Raw genomic sequence first — 18467 nt, 5'->3', positions numbered from 1 at the left:
TATCACACATAGTTTTGCTCTTTGTTATTGGTGTCAATATGAACTATATTGGCTGCTTATGGGCAAGTGATTATCTTCAAGGCTATTTTAGTGGCTAAAATACTTCATCCCTAGCACTCATTTGTGTGAGTGCTTTGTAGCCTGCTTGTACGTACATTATCTTAATTGACTCATAACATAGATGAAGTGGTGTCATTGATTTTAGAGAAGATGAGATTAAGGTTATGAATACTAAGACTAGCCTGAGCTATGTAGCTCTAAAGGGGGTCATTGGATCTCATTAGTATTTGGTACTTGGACCAAGTGCTCTTTCTTCAGTGCTCTTTCTGTGGTCCATAATTGCTCCTTTCTACCTACTGAGGATTACAGTTCTTCCTCCTTTTTCTGATGATTGGTCCATATCACTCTTTCCTATGTGATGAAAAGTTAGCAGTCTAAGTTCTTTCTCTGGTCTAGACTCTGGCCCTGACAACTGGTCCTTTTTTCTATTAGAGCTTCACAGAATGTGGTCCGTGGACCACCTGCATCAAAATCTCCTGGAGTCTGTTTAAAAATTGCAGGTGCTTGAACCCAATTTAAGACCCACCAAATCAGAATCTCTCAGGTGGGCCAGGGGCATATACATGTTAAACAATTGCCACAGGTGATTTGACCCTCAAGGTTGACAGTGTGCACTGTTCCCAAAATGGAAATAGAACTACCTGCAAACTGTCTGATAGCTTTTCTTAAAGAATGATAAATTAGAGAATATGTTTTCAGTTTCTTGGAGAATGAAAATATAATAGTAGTTTGGTTCAAATTAAAATGATGGCCTATTTTAGGTGGGCTAAGTTAGTGCCAGATAAATGCCTCTGTCTTATGTTCAGGAATATTAACTTCTATGATTACTAGAAACTGTTGGCTAGTTGACTATTAAACATTTTCCTTCTTAAAATGAAGCATTTTATAATTCTTTTATGTTTATTGTGAACCTATCTCAAAAGTTTTTTATTAGCATTGTGGAGAGCTGTAGAAAATTTTATCAACAAATTATCCTAAATCATCACAATTTGTTTACCCTGTGTGGACAAAGTTAAAAATATGACACCAATTTGTTCTCAGTGATTGTGGTTAATTATTACCTCTCTATTCAGGCCTAAGGTAAGTAGACATTAGGCAATAAAACATGTGTTAGCCATTCCTGACTCATCCCTACAGCCAAGCCTCCACTGTTCAATCTGTGCAGGTAACGTTGTGTTCTAAGTGTTAGGGTAGAGTCTTGGCAATTGGACTGCTATCTGAAAGAAGGCAAAAACACATAAATGACCAACATGGCAACTTTTAATCTTTTTTTAAACAGATTTTTGATATTTCCTGGGATCCATATCAGCCAAACAGAGTGGTTAGCTGTGGAGTAAAACATATAAAGGTAAAGTAGTTGTTTTTAAAAAAAATTTTTGGTACCTTGTATTGAAAGAATTTCAGGTGTTTATATGTATATAATTTGGTGTTGAGAAACTGCTCCGCTTTGTCTTTTTCCCTTAAATTTAGAGCCTTCTTAGCTGCTTCTCTGGTCTTGAAGCAGGCTACAGGTTGATGGGGCTCTCTCTCAGAAATGCAATGTAACCACAGTCAAGTGAAGTGTTCAGCAGGCAGCTGAAAAATAAACTTTGGTAATTAAATATAAATTGAAAAGTAATAATAGTTCTAGGATTGCCTGTATTAAAACAGCTCTGATTTTAATTTTGTAAATTATTTTCACATTACTATTCATGTTCACACATGTTGCACGTCAAAACTTTTTGACATGTTGATATGTCCTCTTAAAAGAAAGGTGCCATGTGGTGTTGGACATAGACATAGAGGGATATACCGTACAGACCTACCTGGGCCACTGGTTTTCAAATGCCTCTGTCTTCCTCTGGACTACACAGCCTGAAATTTACTAGTGGCCCAGGACCTACCTCTGGTTATTTGCCTCTTTCTATTTTGTTACACAGGTAGCAAAATTAATACCATCAGCATCCTTTGCTTTGACGTGTCAAAAATTCTCCTGGACCCTCGGATATGGTCCAGTATCTCTCTCTCTCTCTCTTTTTTTTTTTTTTGGTGGATTTGTAGATAATGTAAATTCAAGTCCATAAATGAGCGTATAAGGATTACTTGCTTGAATAGAGCGTGCATGGATCTCTCCTGGTACCAAAATGGTGCTTTTCTGAATGAACAAAGTGGATATCCAGATTATCTTCCAACTATCTCTTTCTGTTTCTCAGTCCTTTTTTGCCTCTTTTAGTCTAGTTTTTCATGATCATTCCCATTATAACTACTTAATGGTTAGAAAGGGACAGATGACAGAATGCTCACAAATAAATACAAGAAACATACAAGACTTACTTAAAGAATATTACAAAACTACAGAGGAATATAAAAAGAAGACTTAAGCAAATGGAGAGACAACATTGATTTTTGAGATGAAATCTAAAAGTTATAAATGTATAATGTCTCTCAAAATTAATTTATATGTAGTACAAGTTCAGTTAATATCTCTGGAAGTTTTGTTGTTATTACCTGACAGCATTTTCCTTTATATTATTATAAGTTAATATGGAAAAATAAAAGAGTGAGAATAATCAAGAATTTTGTGATAAAAAATAATAGTTAAGAGGAATCTGCATTACTATTGACCAAGCACATTATGAAGTTACAATAAATAGAATGGTGTAAGACAGGGATAAGGATAAATGAATAACAATAAAAAAAAAAGAATACTGAGAAATAGGCTTTATTATGTATGACAATTTAGAATATAATAGTATCTCTGACCAGTGGGCACTAGAACAATTTATTTAGCGGGAAAAAGTTACATATTATTACTTCATACCATACACTAAAATAATTCTTTATGAATTAAAGAGTTAAATGTTAAAAAAAAGAACTATAAAATAATTAGAGGAATACATAAGTAAATGTTAAACTGGGCTCAAGTTGGAGAAACGCCTTTCTAAATGTAAGAGCAAAGAAAGAAATCATAAAAGATAATATTATAAATTCAACTATATAAATATTAAAACATTCTATCTACCTCCCCTCCACCCACAAGAAACAAAAGAGGCAAACCACACATGAGTGAAGTATAAGCAACAAGCATGCATGGTAGATAGAAGGTTGGCTTGTTCTTGAAATGTAAAGACCCCTAGCAAATCCGTAAAGTGGACTATCAATTGTCCACTAGTGGACTAACAAACAAGAATAGCACAATTGACAAACATAGAAACATTGTTGTCTAATAGACATGAAAATGCTAAATCTCATTAATAATTAAAGAATAAAAATTTTTAAATAACAATGTTTTTAATCTATCAAAATTATGAATAAAATGTGCCCAGCAAAGATTTAGTGAATGAATATTCCCAAACCCTGCTGGTGGAGGGATAAATGAGTATGGTCTTTCAGTCCAGAAATTTAGCAATATGTGTCCAGTAGCCTTAGACATTTTTTGAGCTAGTAATTTTATTCAAATTTTAATATATAAGCTGCTGAAGTGAACACAGACAATAATTTCATGTCTTGGAATGTATCTCACTGAAACTGTTAGGTGCATGAACCAAGCACTGGTTCATTGCTAAATTACTTAGCAATAGGAATTAAAACCAAACAAAAGAAGACTTAAAACCACCTAACTTCCCCCAGGTGTCTAAATAAAATACGGTATATCCATATGAAGAAATAAATACTGTATAATCATTATAAGTCATATTTTAGATAATTATTTAATGTTATTAGGAAATATTTAAGATTTATTTACAGTCTACTTCTGGATGGAGTAAACTTGTGGCTTTGATTTTCTTTTTACTTTAAAAGTAAAGTATATTTTTCTGTAGGAAATAAATTGGAAGGAAAAAAGATGTTAAAACAGTTACCTCTGAGTCGTGAGTTGATAGATGATTTTAAAAATTTTCCTTTATTTTAAAATTATTTTATGATAATATACTACTTCCAAAATAAGGAAAAAGTAATGAAAACATGGGACAAAAAGATAAGTCTATAGGTTCCACTGGCAACACCTGAGGGCTCCATAAACATTTTGTCATCCTTGTGCAGAGACCTGATTTTAACCTGAGAATATTTTTGCTAAAATATAAGCACTTTTTGCTTCAGCAGGAGTTGGAAGATCCTTCTTTATGTTTTACACAGTCCACCTGAAAGACTAGAAAACTCATTAAATTTGATAAACATTAGTTGAATTTGTACCAGGCGAAGGAATGAAGACCCAGCAATTTGCTTGAAGCAAGCAATGAAAACATTAGAACAGAACATTCTGTAAGAGAGGCAAAACTGAAATTCTCGAGGGATTAGGGAAAGTCCCCAACTGGTTAGAGGAATAGTAAGTGTCTTGGGAATGGGATGCTATTTGAGCTGAGCTTTAGTGGATAGGTAAGTTTGGTAGGGAGGGCTTGGCAGGAGCAGAACCCAGTGGAAGGGTTGCCTTCAGTCAGGAGTTAATAGGAGGCACTGGTCTTCCATTGAATCATGGATCTGGGGAGCAGAAATGTCCTTAGTCCATAATATGTTCAAATAGTGTCAATGTGTTCATTACTGCAGAACCATCACTGAAGAAAATTTTTAAAATTTTCTTTCCAAGTGAACCAATATTTTGAAAGATGTTGGCCACAAAATATACGTTAGCCATTAAATATTCCCTTAATGATTTTTTTATTAATCAAAGATTAATAAACATGAGTTCAGCCTAACCTGAAAGGTGCTGAATGTTCTTTCAGCCACAAGCAAATAAATACATGAGCTCATGATGAGCCTGACTTCCCTCAGATGGTGACAGCTCTTGGGGTGTCTGAGACCCTGACCCTGGAGCCATCATCCAACCTGCATATTGTACAGTGAGGAAGCCGAGAGCTAGGAGGTTATTTGACTTTGAATCTTGGTTCTATCTCCTTCACCTTGACTCTGGGAAAGATATTTAATCTTCCAGAGGTTGAATTTCTTCCTCTCCAGGGACACAACAACAACAAAACAGATTGGGGGGGACCCACTACCTCCTGAATTTATTAAGAGTTATACTAAACAGTGTATGGAACCAGGAGGGGCACAATTATGTTAATTTATTTTTCCATTTCCTGGCACAGAAAAGATTTAAATTCAGTCTCTGGCTCCCTGCATATGGCTTAGAAATTTCCCACTTAGAAATTACTTCTTTAATAATCTAAGTTGGCTAACTTTCCCCCCAAAAAACAGGGGCTTTAAAAATAATAGATTAGCTGATTAATTAACAAAATTCTCCATCTTCCCTATTTTTTTTTTTTTCCATCCTAGGTTAACTCTAACCAGTTAATTCTAAAGGCAGAAACAGGTGGAACCCTGGGACTTCATTTCAAAACACAAAGAGCTGCTTATCCTGTTAAATCTGTTAATTGAGTTTTAGCAGATTTAGGCAATTTTTTTCCTTAAGCAAAAACAAGCATTTTATTTTATCTTTTTACTTCAAATGGAAAAATCTGCAAATGCCCCTCCAGTCATTCTTTATTAATTTTGCTTAGAAAGAAAACTACAGCCAATTTCAGCAGACTTCAACAAATTATTTTCACTCTCTATATTTTCTCCATCCAATTCTAGGATCCCCACTTTTACCCCCCCCCAAAAAAAACTACCTAACATCAAATGCATGATTCCAGTCACAAGATGAATGCAAAATCTTTGATGCACTCCAAGGAAATATTTTTAAGTGAAATGCTTGTAGCTAGGGTGAAATCCTTTCTGGTTTTACAAATGGCACACTACAATGATCTGAAATGAATGCTTGGAAAACAGTAGCAGTTAAGCATTGTCTGCTTGGTTGGTTTTATAGCAAATGAGCCTACCAGGTTTGTGGATATTCTTGACCCTTCTCCCGGCTCTAGTCACAGATAGAAGAGACCTTGGGGACGACCTAGGGCCAGATGAACTCCAGGTATTTTTCAGTTCTAACAACATTTGCGTTACAGTCTGTGAATGGAGATTGGAGAAGATAAACAATATCTCTTCATTTGATATAGGTTTAATGATTGTTGCTACCCAGAATTGTCACTGTTTTCCAAAGAGGAAGTGCTTCTCAAGAAAAGATAACATATCATAGGTTTTCCATTTTCTGCAGAAGATCTCTTAGCTTACATCGCATTACATCTATCTAATCTCTTTCGCATTACATCTATACAGAGGGTGCCAACAAAATGTATACATATTTTAAGAAAGGAAAACTGTATTAAAATTGTAATATTCAATATATACCAATAACAAAAGATGATTACAAGTCACATTTGACTTCTGCAATTACAAGAGGTGCTCAAAGTGGTGACCATCTGCATCTAGATACTTACTACGGCGAACTACTGCTTGAGCAAAGCTGACCAAAGTGTCCACTTGTATACATTTTTTTGGCATCCCCAGTAAGTGCCTTTTTAGAGAATCATTTGATTACTTAGAATGTTATGTTGATATTATACCACTTGACTGGGTGATTTTTTTAGAAAACCTTTGTGTCTGAGGAAAATGGTCTCTATTTTTTGTGGTTGTCCATCTAGAAATATTTCAGTAACTCAGATCAAAGGTGCACATCCCAAGTTAAAGGGTGAATAATGCCAAAATTATTTCAAATAATTCCAAAATTACTCTCCTTTTAATCTTCACTCATGAGGAGATACAGTGAGAGAAAAAAAATGTCTACCTTAAGTGTCACCGAGAGGAGCAAGTTCTTTGGCATGTATATACAACCAGTAATTGTTTATATCTAATAGTTTGTTCAAGTTCAAAGTTAATATTAAAATGCTAAACATTTTCCCAAAGCTTATACCTATCTTTTCCCCAGATCTTTTTATTCTTTCCATGTATACTTTCATGTTTCATCATAAAAGTAACAATACCCAAAGAAATGAATCACCAGAGCTGACACTCTCCTCCTTAACGAGAGAAGAATCCTGTATTGTCTCAAACGGTTGCACATCTGCCTTTCACCCTCCCTGTGGTCCGCCTCCTCCACAGCTGCCTAAGTCACAGCTCTCCGGGTAGTACAAACATCCACAGAAAAACTGTGGCCCTCACAGAATAGCTGCGTATCCCAAAACTACTTCCTGGAATACCCAGCTATTCTGTGAGGGCCACAGTTTTTCTCACCTGCAGGCACAAAATTTATTAAGGGTTATCACTGATTTTTCCTCACACATTTCTTGTCACCAGAATTTGTGTAATCCTGTTCTCCTGAATCCCAAAGCAATTTCTTCCTCACCACTAATCCAAATCCTATTCTTGCTCAGTCCATGTAATTCACCATGGTTCTCTATCTTTGAATTCCCTTGCCACTTTCATGTAGTCTGAACATGCTGCCTTAAAATCATCTCTTGTTGTTTTATATGTATCTTCTTCATTAGATTTAAAGTTCGCAAGGCAGAGATCAAGATTTCAATATTTTCTCAAATATAACCCCCTTTGAACCTTCGGCAAGCCACTTATGCTCTCTTTTCCTCACTTCCAAATGGGGATAATAATATTTGCCTTAGCCTATTCTCAAGTGATCAAATAACTGAACATATGTAAAGAACCATTATAAACTATGAGGGGTGGTATAGGTATACATAAAGTTGTACCGTAAAGTTGTACCAGTTCATACATTTAAAAAAATGATGTCAAAGTGAAAAAATATTTGATTTCCATATAACCATGGGAGTCTCCCTGCTGCCTTCTATAAAGTAGCTCAAACTTTATGCTAGTCAAGTATTTGGCTATATGGAGATATAGCTTATATTTAAACATATTTTTGAGTAACATTTTTATAGTGAAGATTTACAACATTTTTAGTTAGAAAGAAATTATTTCAAAATATAGTTATATATACCAAAATATGCCTAGAAGATATATCAATATGTTAACAGGGGGTTGCGAATTTTTTTTGTATTTCTCAACTTCTCTACAATGAACCTATAAGTTGACATGAAATCACGAATCTAATTCTATAACTTGACATGAAATCAAACAAAAACATGATTCAGCCCCTTTATCCCAACTCTGAGAATATTGACTTTTTATATTAAATTACAATGAAGCAATTAGCAAAGTTTTGGAATTTTGGAACTTTGAACGTTTTGAAATATTGTTAAGTTTTTCTTATGCTGCTAGTTGGCTAAAATGTTTTGTGTTTTGCTGCAACAGCAGGCAACTTTTAACATAAGTTAAATTATATGTACCTAGTTCAGCTGTAAAAAAGTTATGTAAAATATATTGAAATATAAGGAAATAAATACAATAATGTAATGCATTAGAACACTCTTTTTTTTGGATCTATTTTATCACTTACTTTCTAGTTTTGGACACTATGTGGAAATGCCCTGACTGCAAAAAGGGGGATATTTGGCAAAACAGGGGATCTTCAGACTATCCTTTGCCTTGCCTGTGCCAAAGAAGACATCACCTACTCTGGTGCTTTAAATGGTGACATCTATGTCTGGAAAGGGCTCAATTTAGTCCGCACCATTCAAGGGGCACATAGTGTAAGTATTCCCATGTGGAAATTTTTGTTATGATTTATTAAATAAGGTCACAAATCTATTTTTTCCCCATTGCGTTAGGATCAGCTGACTCTGCTGAATACTCCCTAAACATTCATGAGATTTCCGAAATTATTCTTGTTCATCTTAAAAGAAATACTGCTTAGAAAGTGTAATAATTTAATTAGCCTTCACTTCAATTATTGATTGGTGGATTAGTGTTGTTATTCATCAACAGTAGCTTGACAGAAAATGGCAACTATTTCATCATCCATTTCATCTTATAGGCCAGCACTTCTCACACCTTAGTGTATCTACAAGTCTCTTGGAGATCTTGTTAAAATGCAGATTTTTGACTCAGTGGGTCTGGGATGATGTCACTGCTGCTGGCCTGTGGCCCATTTGTTGAAGGGTAAGGGTGGAGACAACTATTATTTTTACATTGGTTAGTAAGGTACATTTTCCTCACTCTGAATGAGAAAGCATCACCTCAAAGTTAGCATCACAAGCTCTTAAAATGCAAACAGAAACCATTGACAAACTCTCTTTTAATGGTCTGCTCTGTAAGAACAACAGCAAACTACTTGGAACCCCTGCTGAATTCTGACACATATTAAAATTGTTACATTGCTGTATCTACCAATGATAAAACAGGATTGTCCAGAAGAATTAGGGAGATGATGTGAAAGGTAAAGCCCGTCACATGTAATAAATGGAAATGTGGTAAAATGTTACTGGAAACTTGGCGGACCTTTAGTTTATTGCCTACAAATTGATCCCTTATGACTCCTAGTAGGAAGAAAAGTTTAAGTAACTCTTAGCAAAAGAGCTATGAAATTTTAGATCTTTTATTGTCTTGTATGTTGAAGACCGGTTTTCTTGGCTTCACTAATTATGCAACAGCTCTTAGAACAATTGAGAGGTCAGTATTTGTCCTCATTCATAAAAGCAGCTGCCTTAGGAACCTAATTTCTCTTTACACTGGATCTTATATCAACATTATACACTTGTAGCACTTTTAAACAAACCAAATAAAGTAGTTTCCTATAGAAAACTTATGAAACCATTTCAGATGTGAAGAAGCATTTGCAAATGATACTTAAACTAACGCAAATGTAATTGATGCTTTCCCTTAAGCTCAGATGGTGCCTTCTTGAGCTCATTGAGATGCATTTCAGGCACCTTTGTACCTGTAGAAGTGTTTATGTTTTCCTATCTTTAGCTTGCATATCTTTACTTGATTATTTGGGGCAGCAATTTATATGAAACACCTCCATCATCATCATCTTACTTTTCTTTATAACGATCACTTGTCACATGAAGACTGTATGATTTCCATATCTGCGTTAACCAAGGAATTCTGAATAATTTCTTTTATTACAACCTGCCGTCATATTATTAACGGCAGAAGAGCACTTGAACTAATTTTCCTTTGATGGTTACTATGATTAATTTTTAATCTAGCTAAAATGAAGTATACTTGTCCTATTGTCAGGATTTCAGTGAAGAGTTTTTAATTTTTGCTTTGTTTTTTAATCATCAAAATCCAACTCTAATGACTATTTAGAATGATGGCAGCATTGAGTATTATCTGCCTTAATTAACAGGCTGGAATCTTTAGCATGTATGCTTGCGAAGAAGGCTTTGCCACTGGTGGACGAGATGGTTGTATACGATTATGGGATACTGATTTCAAACCAATAACCAAAATTGATCTCAGGGAGACAGAACAAGGATATAAAGGTAACATATGTGTTAATACTTACCCGTAACTCTAAGAGTGTTAAATACAAGGTGAAGTTATGTATTTATTTTTGTTAGCTAGACCTTGGTCAAATTTCTTCACATGTCTGGGCCTCAGTTTCTTTATCTATAAAATTGGACTAATACTAGCACCGACTTCACAGAGTTGTATGAGGATTAAATACACTTGCAAAGTCTTAGGATAAGTGATGGTGCATAGTCGGCACTCGATAAATGTTAGCTGTTATTACAGTATACTGACTATTTGTACCAGAGAATACAAAGCAGTTCACATACATTTTTAAAAATTCTCATGATAGGCTTATTATCATCGCCTTTATACAGATAAAGAATTTGGGGCTGGGAGAGATGAAAGTGGCCAATGCAAATAGGAAAGATAAGCTGAAGTCACATGTGATGTTAGTACCCTAGCACAGATGGGGAGCTCTGTTCATTTGCTGCAGGGGGGTCCCAGACCCGGCTCTTAGCTCCTGCAACCAGCGCTGACGGAGGGGTGCTCAGTACCACGAGTCATGGCATGCACAAGGTGAAAACTTACTCGTTGTTCAGGTGAAGGGAAATCACTTCCAGTGCTGAGATGAAAGAGAAATTTCCTCAGAATCTTACTAGAGAGGATTTTGTGACATGAGACCCAGAGTCCTCAAAAGGTCTGAAGTGAGCTATTATTACTTATCACGTTGTTTTTCCTGAAGCCCCCGCCCCCCGATGTGGGCTGATGGCAGAGTCGCCACAGAGGTTCTTCCATAGGCCAAATTGTGTGGCCAGGTTCAGAGCTCTCTGCTGGCCTGGGATAGCTTCCTGAGGACTGAGAGAAGAATGCACAGAATACCTGTGCTTCAGGCTATCTGCCTAAAATAATGTTGTTTGTAATTAAATCTTAAAAAATTGAGCAATAGGGAAGTAAGCTGGAAGTTGTACTTTCTGCGTATACTCAGAGTCCAACTGCTTTGAATAATTTGTGAAATACAAAAAGAAAAGGCATTGATAGTCAGCTCATCTGGAGATTGGGTTGTTATTTTCTTATGGAAACTCAGGATCCTAGTGTGAATACATTTCTGAATATCAGGTACAAGGGTCGACATAGAAAGTAGAATTTAGTGTCCACATCAGTGCATCGACAAGGAGATAGGCAAGTTCTCTGTCATAGAGTGTGGGCCAATGTAACTTTTTCCAGAAAAGTATTTCAAGCAGATATAAGCAAGCAGGTATCCAGAGAACAATGTAAAAAAAAAAATGTTAGTAAAGCTATCAAAAATGGACTATGAAAGTTCAGTGTAAACTGGAAGCAAAACATATACTGAGATAACTTATTAAATGGGATTTTTGACCATAAACTGGCTAGATTTTGGGGAGCATCAACCAGAAATGATTCCCTTTTGGCAGTCACTTTATACAGTTCATTCAAAAATTGTATCACCTGAGCCTCCTTATGACCAGGGATTTGTATTGATTTCATGTAGTTAACCCCATGGCCAACTCCTGTCCCCAGAATCAAAAAAAGATAGGGACACCGTCCATTTTTTATTAACAGATGTATTAACAGATTCCTCCACCTACTCCTTGCCAAGATCAGAGCAGATGGGGCAATGCACAGTAGACAGGCAAGCCTGCCTGCACCTCGTAGATGGGGCCTGTAGCACCTGGGCGTACAGTTTATTGGAGGAGGGATTGGCATGCATTTTTAGATGGATACCAGTGGGACAATAGACTATATTTCAAGGGAGTAATGGGTGCTTTTAAAGAATTGGATAGATCATGCTGCAGTTTGAGCCCAAGGGAGCTATGAGAAGGATCTCTGTTCTTCAAATGGCAGCTATTTTCTTGCCACCTTCTTAATTTTTGCAGTCATTGCTCACTACCAACGTTCTTATTTACTTAACATTTTACTTTAAATTGATGTTAATACCTCTTTTTCTTTTTGCGTCTCATAAGCAATAATATCTGTGAAATCATGACTTTAATATGCCATATATATATATATATATATATATGTATATATATATATATATATATATATATATATGATTCATTAAAGTAAGTTCTAACTATTGAAATAATACACTTTGTCCATGTAGCTCCCCCCATCAGTAGTGCCTTTGCCTATCATACTTTTGGCAGCACTGTAATAGAAGTCCATTATGTACTATCCAACTTCCAAAGAAATGTTGGCATTTGTTCAACCCCTTATTGGAAAAACAGAATAAATGTCTAGAGTCAAAGAATGGAAGGCTTCTGGTTGAGTAACAACCCAAAATTTCGGTAACAACCCAAAATCCGGCCAAAGTTTTTGAGCCTGTGGGGACAAGACCAGACAGAGGAAACCTGCTGTGATGCTGAGTCACCCTCAGAGATGCTCTTGTCCGCCAGTCCGGCCGTAAGGCCATCCTCACACTGGAGCAGGGAAGGAGTCCGTTGAGTTCAGAAGCTGCCTTGCACAGCTCAGAACAGTAAGCCGTCTCAGAATGGGTCCTATCTGTGGTGGTCTCTGAGGCCAGCTGCTGGGACCACCCTGCGATAGGAGTGCCCTCTAAGGCTCGTGATGGGAGGAGTGAGGCCAGAGTGAGAAAGGAGACCCAGCACAAATATGGGGATAAAAATAGTAGGATTTGAGGAGAGGATTAAGTAGTTTTCAGGTCCAACTTCCCCTTCAACCAGCCAATACCTTACCCTTGGTCCTCTGAGCATTTGCAGAGAGTATGGAGTAAAGAGATATGAAGGAAAAGGGAAGTAAAGTGGGTGGGGAAAGGATAAAACAGGAGAAAGAAGGCAGAGTAGACAGAAGAAGTTTGGATGTACTTAATTCCACCCCATCCCACCCCCAAAAGAAGTCTTGACTTTCTTTTCCACCTTCAGGCTCTTTGCCTCAAAAATGGAAACAGTATATTTGAAAGGAGCAGATTCAAGCAAAGCAATGTCAGGACTTCCTTGCTCTGGACTTGGACATGAATGTATATTTATGAATAGTTTTTTCTTGCAAGAATTTTTTGACATAAATGAGCCTTCTTCCATATTTTCCGTGTTTGTGTAACAATGACTCTTGAATTTATTTCCATGGAAATATAGTGATTTCTCATTTTAGTCTAACAGCCAAACACTTTTCTAAACAGATTTAGCAAGATAATTAATCATGGCCATGTTCCAATTCCCATAAAATAGCTGGTGCTCTGTGTTCCTTAAATTTAAATATATTAATTAAAATTCAGAAACTGCTATTTATTAGCATTTGGGAATCCAAATCTATTTATAAAGATCAAACTTAGGGGCATACCTTGCTGTATTGGGCTTTGCTTTATTCACAGATTTTGTGTTTTTCACAAATTGAAGGCAAACTCTCCACCAGCAAGAAAATTATGACTCACTTTATTGCAATACTTGCTTTATTGTGGGGTTCTGGAACTGAACCCCCAATGTGTCCGAAGTATGTCTGTACTTCATATGCTACCTGTAAAGACCTCTATTGCCCTTCCTGTAGACTTCCAGAAGATCTGCAAAATGAATCTGATAGTTTCCACTTTGTTTATACAAACCTGATGAGGATTGCATCTCCTAATCACTATTTGCATCTTCTAACAACTATTAACTGTTAAACATTAAGACAGAAAACAGTTTTTAGATAAACTAAGATGAAGACTAAGTTCAGAAAGAAAAGGGTATTTTAGTTTTATTCCAGAAAGAAAGTATTAGTTCTCTTAGATCTTTGTAGTCAAGCTTGAGCTGATTAAGACATTTGACTTCAAGTGAAAACAATTCACCCTGCTTTAGACTGAGGGTGAACCAGTTTGGAGATGGGTCATGCCCATATCAACAAGAATCAGAGCTGATTTGGGGGGGATCAAGTCTTCTCCTCAAGTCTTAGTCAAAGAAAATGGCCTTCTTATGACAGGAGGATCATTCTTCAATCAAGGCAATAGTAGTGTTTTATTTACACCACTGACTTGTACATCTTTTGTGAGTGACTAGATTTTTGCCGATTGGTAAGTCTGTAAACAAGTTTTTGCTAACAACATGTGATACAAACCAACAACCTAATTTGTCCAGGATCCCTTATCTACAATTCTGAAAGCCAAAATACTCAGAATATCAAACTACTTTTTTTTAATGACAGTAACTAATTTTTTTAAATTTTGGTAAAATATACATAATGAAATTTACCATTTTAACCATTTTTAAGTGGACAGATCAGTGGCATTAAGTACATTTACATTGTTGTGCAGCCATCACCAATATCCATTTTCAGAATATTTGTTATCTTCCCAAATTGAAACTTCATACCCATTAAACACTAACTCCCATTCCCCTCTTCTCCTGATCCCTGGAAACCACCATTCTACTTTCTTTCTCTAGGAATTTGCCTATACCAGGTACCTCATATAAGTGGAATTTTACAGTATTTGCTCGTTAGTGACTGACTTATTTCTCTTAACATAATGTCTTCAAGTTTCATTCATGTTGTAGCATGTGTTAGAATTTTCTTTGTTCTTAAGCTTGAATAATATACCATCATATATACCACATTTTGTTTATCCATTCATCTGTTGATGAGTATTGGGGTTGCTTCCACCTTTTGACTATTGCGAAAAATGCTGCAATGAATATGGGTGTACAAATATCTCTTTGAGACCCTGCTTTCAATTCCTTTAGATATATATCCAGTAGTGAAATTATTGAATCATATGGCATTTCTAATTTTTTTCAAGTAATTGCCATACTGTTTTCCATAGCAGCTGCACCATCTTATATTCCTACCAGCAGTGTGTAAGGGTTGCAATTTCTTTACATCCTCGCCAACACTTTTGATAACAGCCATTCTAGTAGATGGGAAGTGTTACCTCATTGTGGTTGTGATTTGCATTTCCCTAATGATTAGAGATGTTGAGCATTTTTCATAAGCTTGTTGGCCATTTGTGTATCATCTTTGGAGAAATTTCCATTCGAGTCCTTTACCCATTTTTAAATCAGGTTGTTGATCCTTTTGTTGTTGAGTTGTAACAGTTCTTAATATATTCTGGGTATTAACCCCTTTTGGGAGATGTGATTTGCAAATATTTTCTCCCATTTCATAGGTTGTCCTCTCACTCTGTTGATGTATCCTGTGATGCAAAAAAAGTTTTAAATTTTGTCGTAGTCCAATACATCTGTGTATTTCTTTCGTTACCTCTGCTTTTAGTATCACATACATGTCATTGTCAAATACAACATCATGAAGCTTTTCCCTGTATTTTCTTATAAGTATTTCATAGTTTTAGCCCTAACATTTAGGTCCTTGATCCATTTTGAGTTAATTGTTGCAAGGTATTTTTCAAAAAAAAATATTTTTCAAAATATTTTTATAATTAACTTACTACAAAACCTGACCTGAACTTATATGAGGCTGTTTATTGTCATCATATGTGTGACTATTCATACACTTCATTGCAGAACTATTTAACTTTGAGGTATTGCCCCAGACTCCATTGTATGTATTACATGAATCCAAAATCCAAAATTATCTGAATTCCAAAGAATTCACCTGATCCCAAAGAATTTCAGATATATGCGATGGTGGGCCTCCAATACATTTTTTAGTGAATATCAAATTTTGGAATTTTCAAGCTGGGAGAGACATTGGATGCCAATATGTGGAGCTCTCTTACCTCGTGGATGAGTAGAATTAGGCACCGGATCATTGGCATCAAGCTAATTGTAGTCTTAATCTCAAACCTCACACCAAAATTAATAATAATGCATTTTTAGTTGGATCACTTTTAAAAACAAATTTATGATCTGGGTAGAATAATGAAGCTTAAGTAACTTATAGTGGTGGCAAGAGAAGCCAAAAATAATTTTTAAAGCAGCGCAAGCAAAATGAATTACATCTATGGTGATAAAATACTTTGAATTAATGGCTGTAAATGATTATGTCTAAAGGATACAGTAATTAATCACACAGTATAAGATGTATTATTCATTTATTTATCCATTCCATATACCTTTATTAAGCATCTATGAAGTGTCCTAGGAGCTGAATAGGCTTTTCTAAAAGAGCCTGCTTCGGGCATTTTATTGGAGTCTTTTGCATGTTTATTTTAATTTCCAACACATATTTGTTGAATTGCTGCTGCGTATAATGACTATAAGCTCCAAATCGGCAGGTATCTTGCATTAGGTTAAGCAGCATTCCCACAGCATTAAGCAAGAGTTAGGAAGCTGAGGTCTCCGGGATACAAGATGCCTCTTCTTAGACCTCTCACCATCCCTGCTGCCCACCTGCTAGTCTGAACCACCATTTTCACATAGATTACTGTGGTTGCTTCATAACTTGTGTCCCTGTTTCAACCATTATTCTCCAAATAACAGCTAGAGGGGCTATTGGAAATTTACATGAGCCAGATCACATCATTCCTTTCTCCAAAGCCCTGCGATGATTCCCATTTTCCTCGGAAAGAGGCTGAGTCTTTAAGGGGGTCTAGCAACCCCTTTCCCTTGTATCAGCCTGTGTCAGCCTGGTTAGCCCCTAAGAACCAGCAATAGGAGTTCATAGAAAGCATTAGGGAGGCGAATGTCATGGTCAGATCTCCACCTTAGACAGATCTCTTTGTAGTTGAGAAACCTTGGTATAGAACATTCAAAAGAGCAACTCTCAAATCTGAGTAGAGCCTTGTTTCTGATAGAAACAAACAAGCATATCAGATTGTTCTCCTGGTCTTTTGGGTGGCTTCATCACTCACCTCTATTCCCATCTCCTCTATCACCTCTCTCCAAGTCTGCCCACCATCTCCTTTGAACCATGTCTCCTGCCTCACTGTTGTTCTGAGAAAGCGGGCCAGGGGGGCATCAGAAGAACATGTGTGGTGAGGTGTGCCTCGAGGGGATGTGTGTGGTGATGTTTTTTCTCATACGGTGGTGTGGAATGTGGGGTCAGACAAGCAGAGGTTGACTGTCTGGTTCGTTCTGGTAGTAATTCCCCTGTGAACACTCTTCCCAGGCTGGCCTCATATAAAAGCTAGCCTGGGGGTTCCTTCCTTGGGGTGGGATGCAGTGGGTTTGGAGGTATGTTTCTATCTAATGAGGTCCTATTAGACTGTGTGCTTGTGGGGACAAAGCCCCCAAAAACAGTTTCCAGGCTCTTGGCCTCACATAGAAAGGTGCTGGCTTGGGTAGTAAATGGCCATCAACTGTGATCAGATTGCCAGCAGCAGCTGTGGCTAGTTGGCCGTCAGCTGTAACCCGTAAGCCATTGGCCACTAATATAACTGCCGTGGCTACGCTAGCAAAAAAAGAAATAGGGGCTAGCAAGAAGATGGTGGCTGGCAAGCGCAGACTGCTGTTAGGCAGATTATGTAGATCCTGCTTCCTGTGTCTCCAGCCCAGCCGCCAGCGAGAATATATTGGTTTGACTCCCCTATCTATGGCTCCGTGGGTGTTCCTTTTTGGCCTTATCGTGTCCTGTGTTCTTATGTGGGGAGCGGGAGAAGAGACGCCACCTGACACCCCGCTGGACGCCCTGCACGACAAATGGCGCAGCGAGCAGGGTGCCCTGCACGACAGTGCTCCTTCAGGGTTCCTGTGACTCTAGCATTTTGGATCCTGTGGATTCTGAAATAGCCCAGGATGTTGTAAAGAATAACTTTCTCTACAAGTCATGCTAGAAAGTCTCAGGCAGAGAGCCCTTGTCATCAGCATCACTGGGCCGGGGCCACTATGTGCTGCAGGTGACCTGTAGGCCAGTTTAGGACCAGCCCCTGCCCAGCTTGTGGAGGGGCCCTGGGACTCTCCCAGAGCAGCTCCCAGTACTCAATGCCTGCTCTGTGGTTACCTTTGTGTTGAGCACTTGGCACACAGGTGCCCATTTAATCCTTAAACAGCCCTTGAGGTTACCCAGACAGGGCTGGCTTCTGGAGCAGGAGACCTGTGTGGCTGCACAGGGCCTTGCACTTAGAAGAGCCCTGACCTTGGTTTAGGCCAGTCCTGTCGTCCAGTCATCTGTGCTCAGGAATCCCCGGGAAGATGCACGTCTTCCCTCCCTCTTGTCTCCGTTAGGTTCCCAAACTCTGCCTTTAGCATTACTCTTAGGGCATCAGAACCAAAAGCAAGGTCAGGCGCCCCTGGCCCACCTCCAGAGTTCCTAGGTGGCCTCAGCCAACACCCTCATGAGGGGAGAGAGGGGGACAGGGTTCAGGGGTCCCTGCAGTGTTTTCCCGCCCCCCTCTGCCAACC

General features: G+C 37.5%; 1 protein-coding gene across 5 annotated transcripts in view; it reads left to right on the top strand.

The window, feature by feature from the left end:
- The window catches only part of EML6 (EMAP like 6), a 233785-nt gene that overhangs the window by 94297 nt on the left and 121021 nt on the right, over positions 1-18467 (top strand). For all 5 annotated transcript variants that reach the window (XM_081069322.1, XM_081069321.1, XM_081069324.1 and 2 more), the window contains exons 4-6: positions 1340-1408; positions 8325-8510; positions 10115-10250. In XM_081069322.1, coding sequence (XP_080925448.1) covers positions 1340-1408; positions 8325-8510; positions 10115-10250 — 391 coding nt within the window. The remainder of the gene's footprint in view (positions 1-1339; positions 1409-8324; positions 8511-10114; positions 10251-18467) is intronic.

This window comes from Rhinolophus hipposideros (genome assembly GCF_964194185.1).
Source record: "Rhinolophus hipposideros genome assembly, chromosome: 12".
Taxonomy (NCBI): Eukaryota; Metazoa; Chordata; class Mammalia; order Chiroptera; family Rhinolophidae; genus Rhinolophus; species Rhinolophus hipposideros.
Note: the sequence above shows the minus strand (reverse complement) of the source record. Positions and strands in the feature narration are given on the sequence as shown.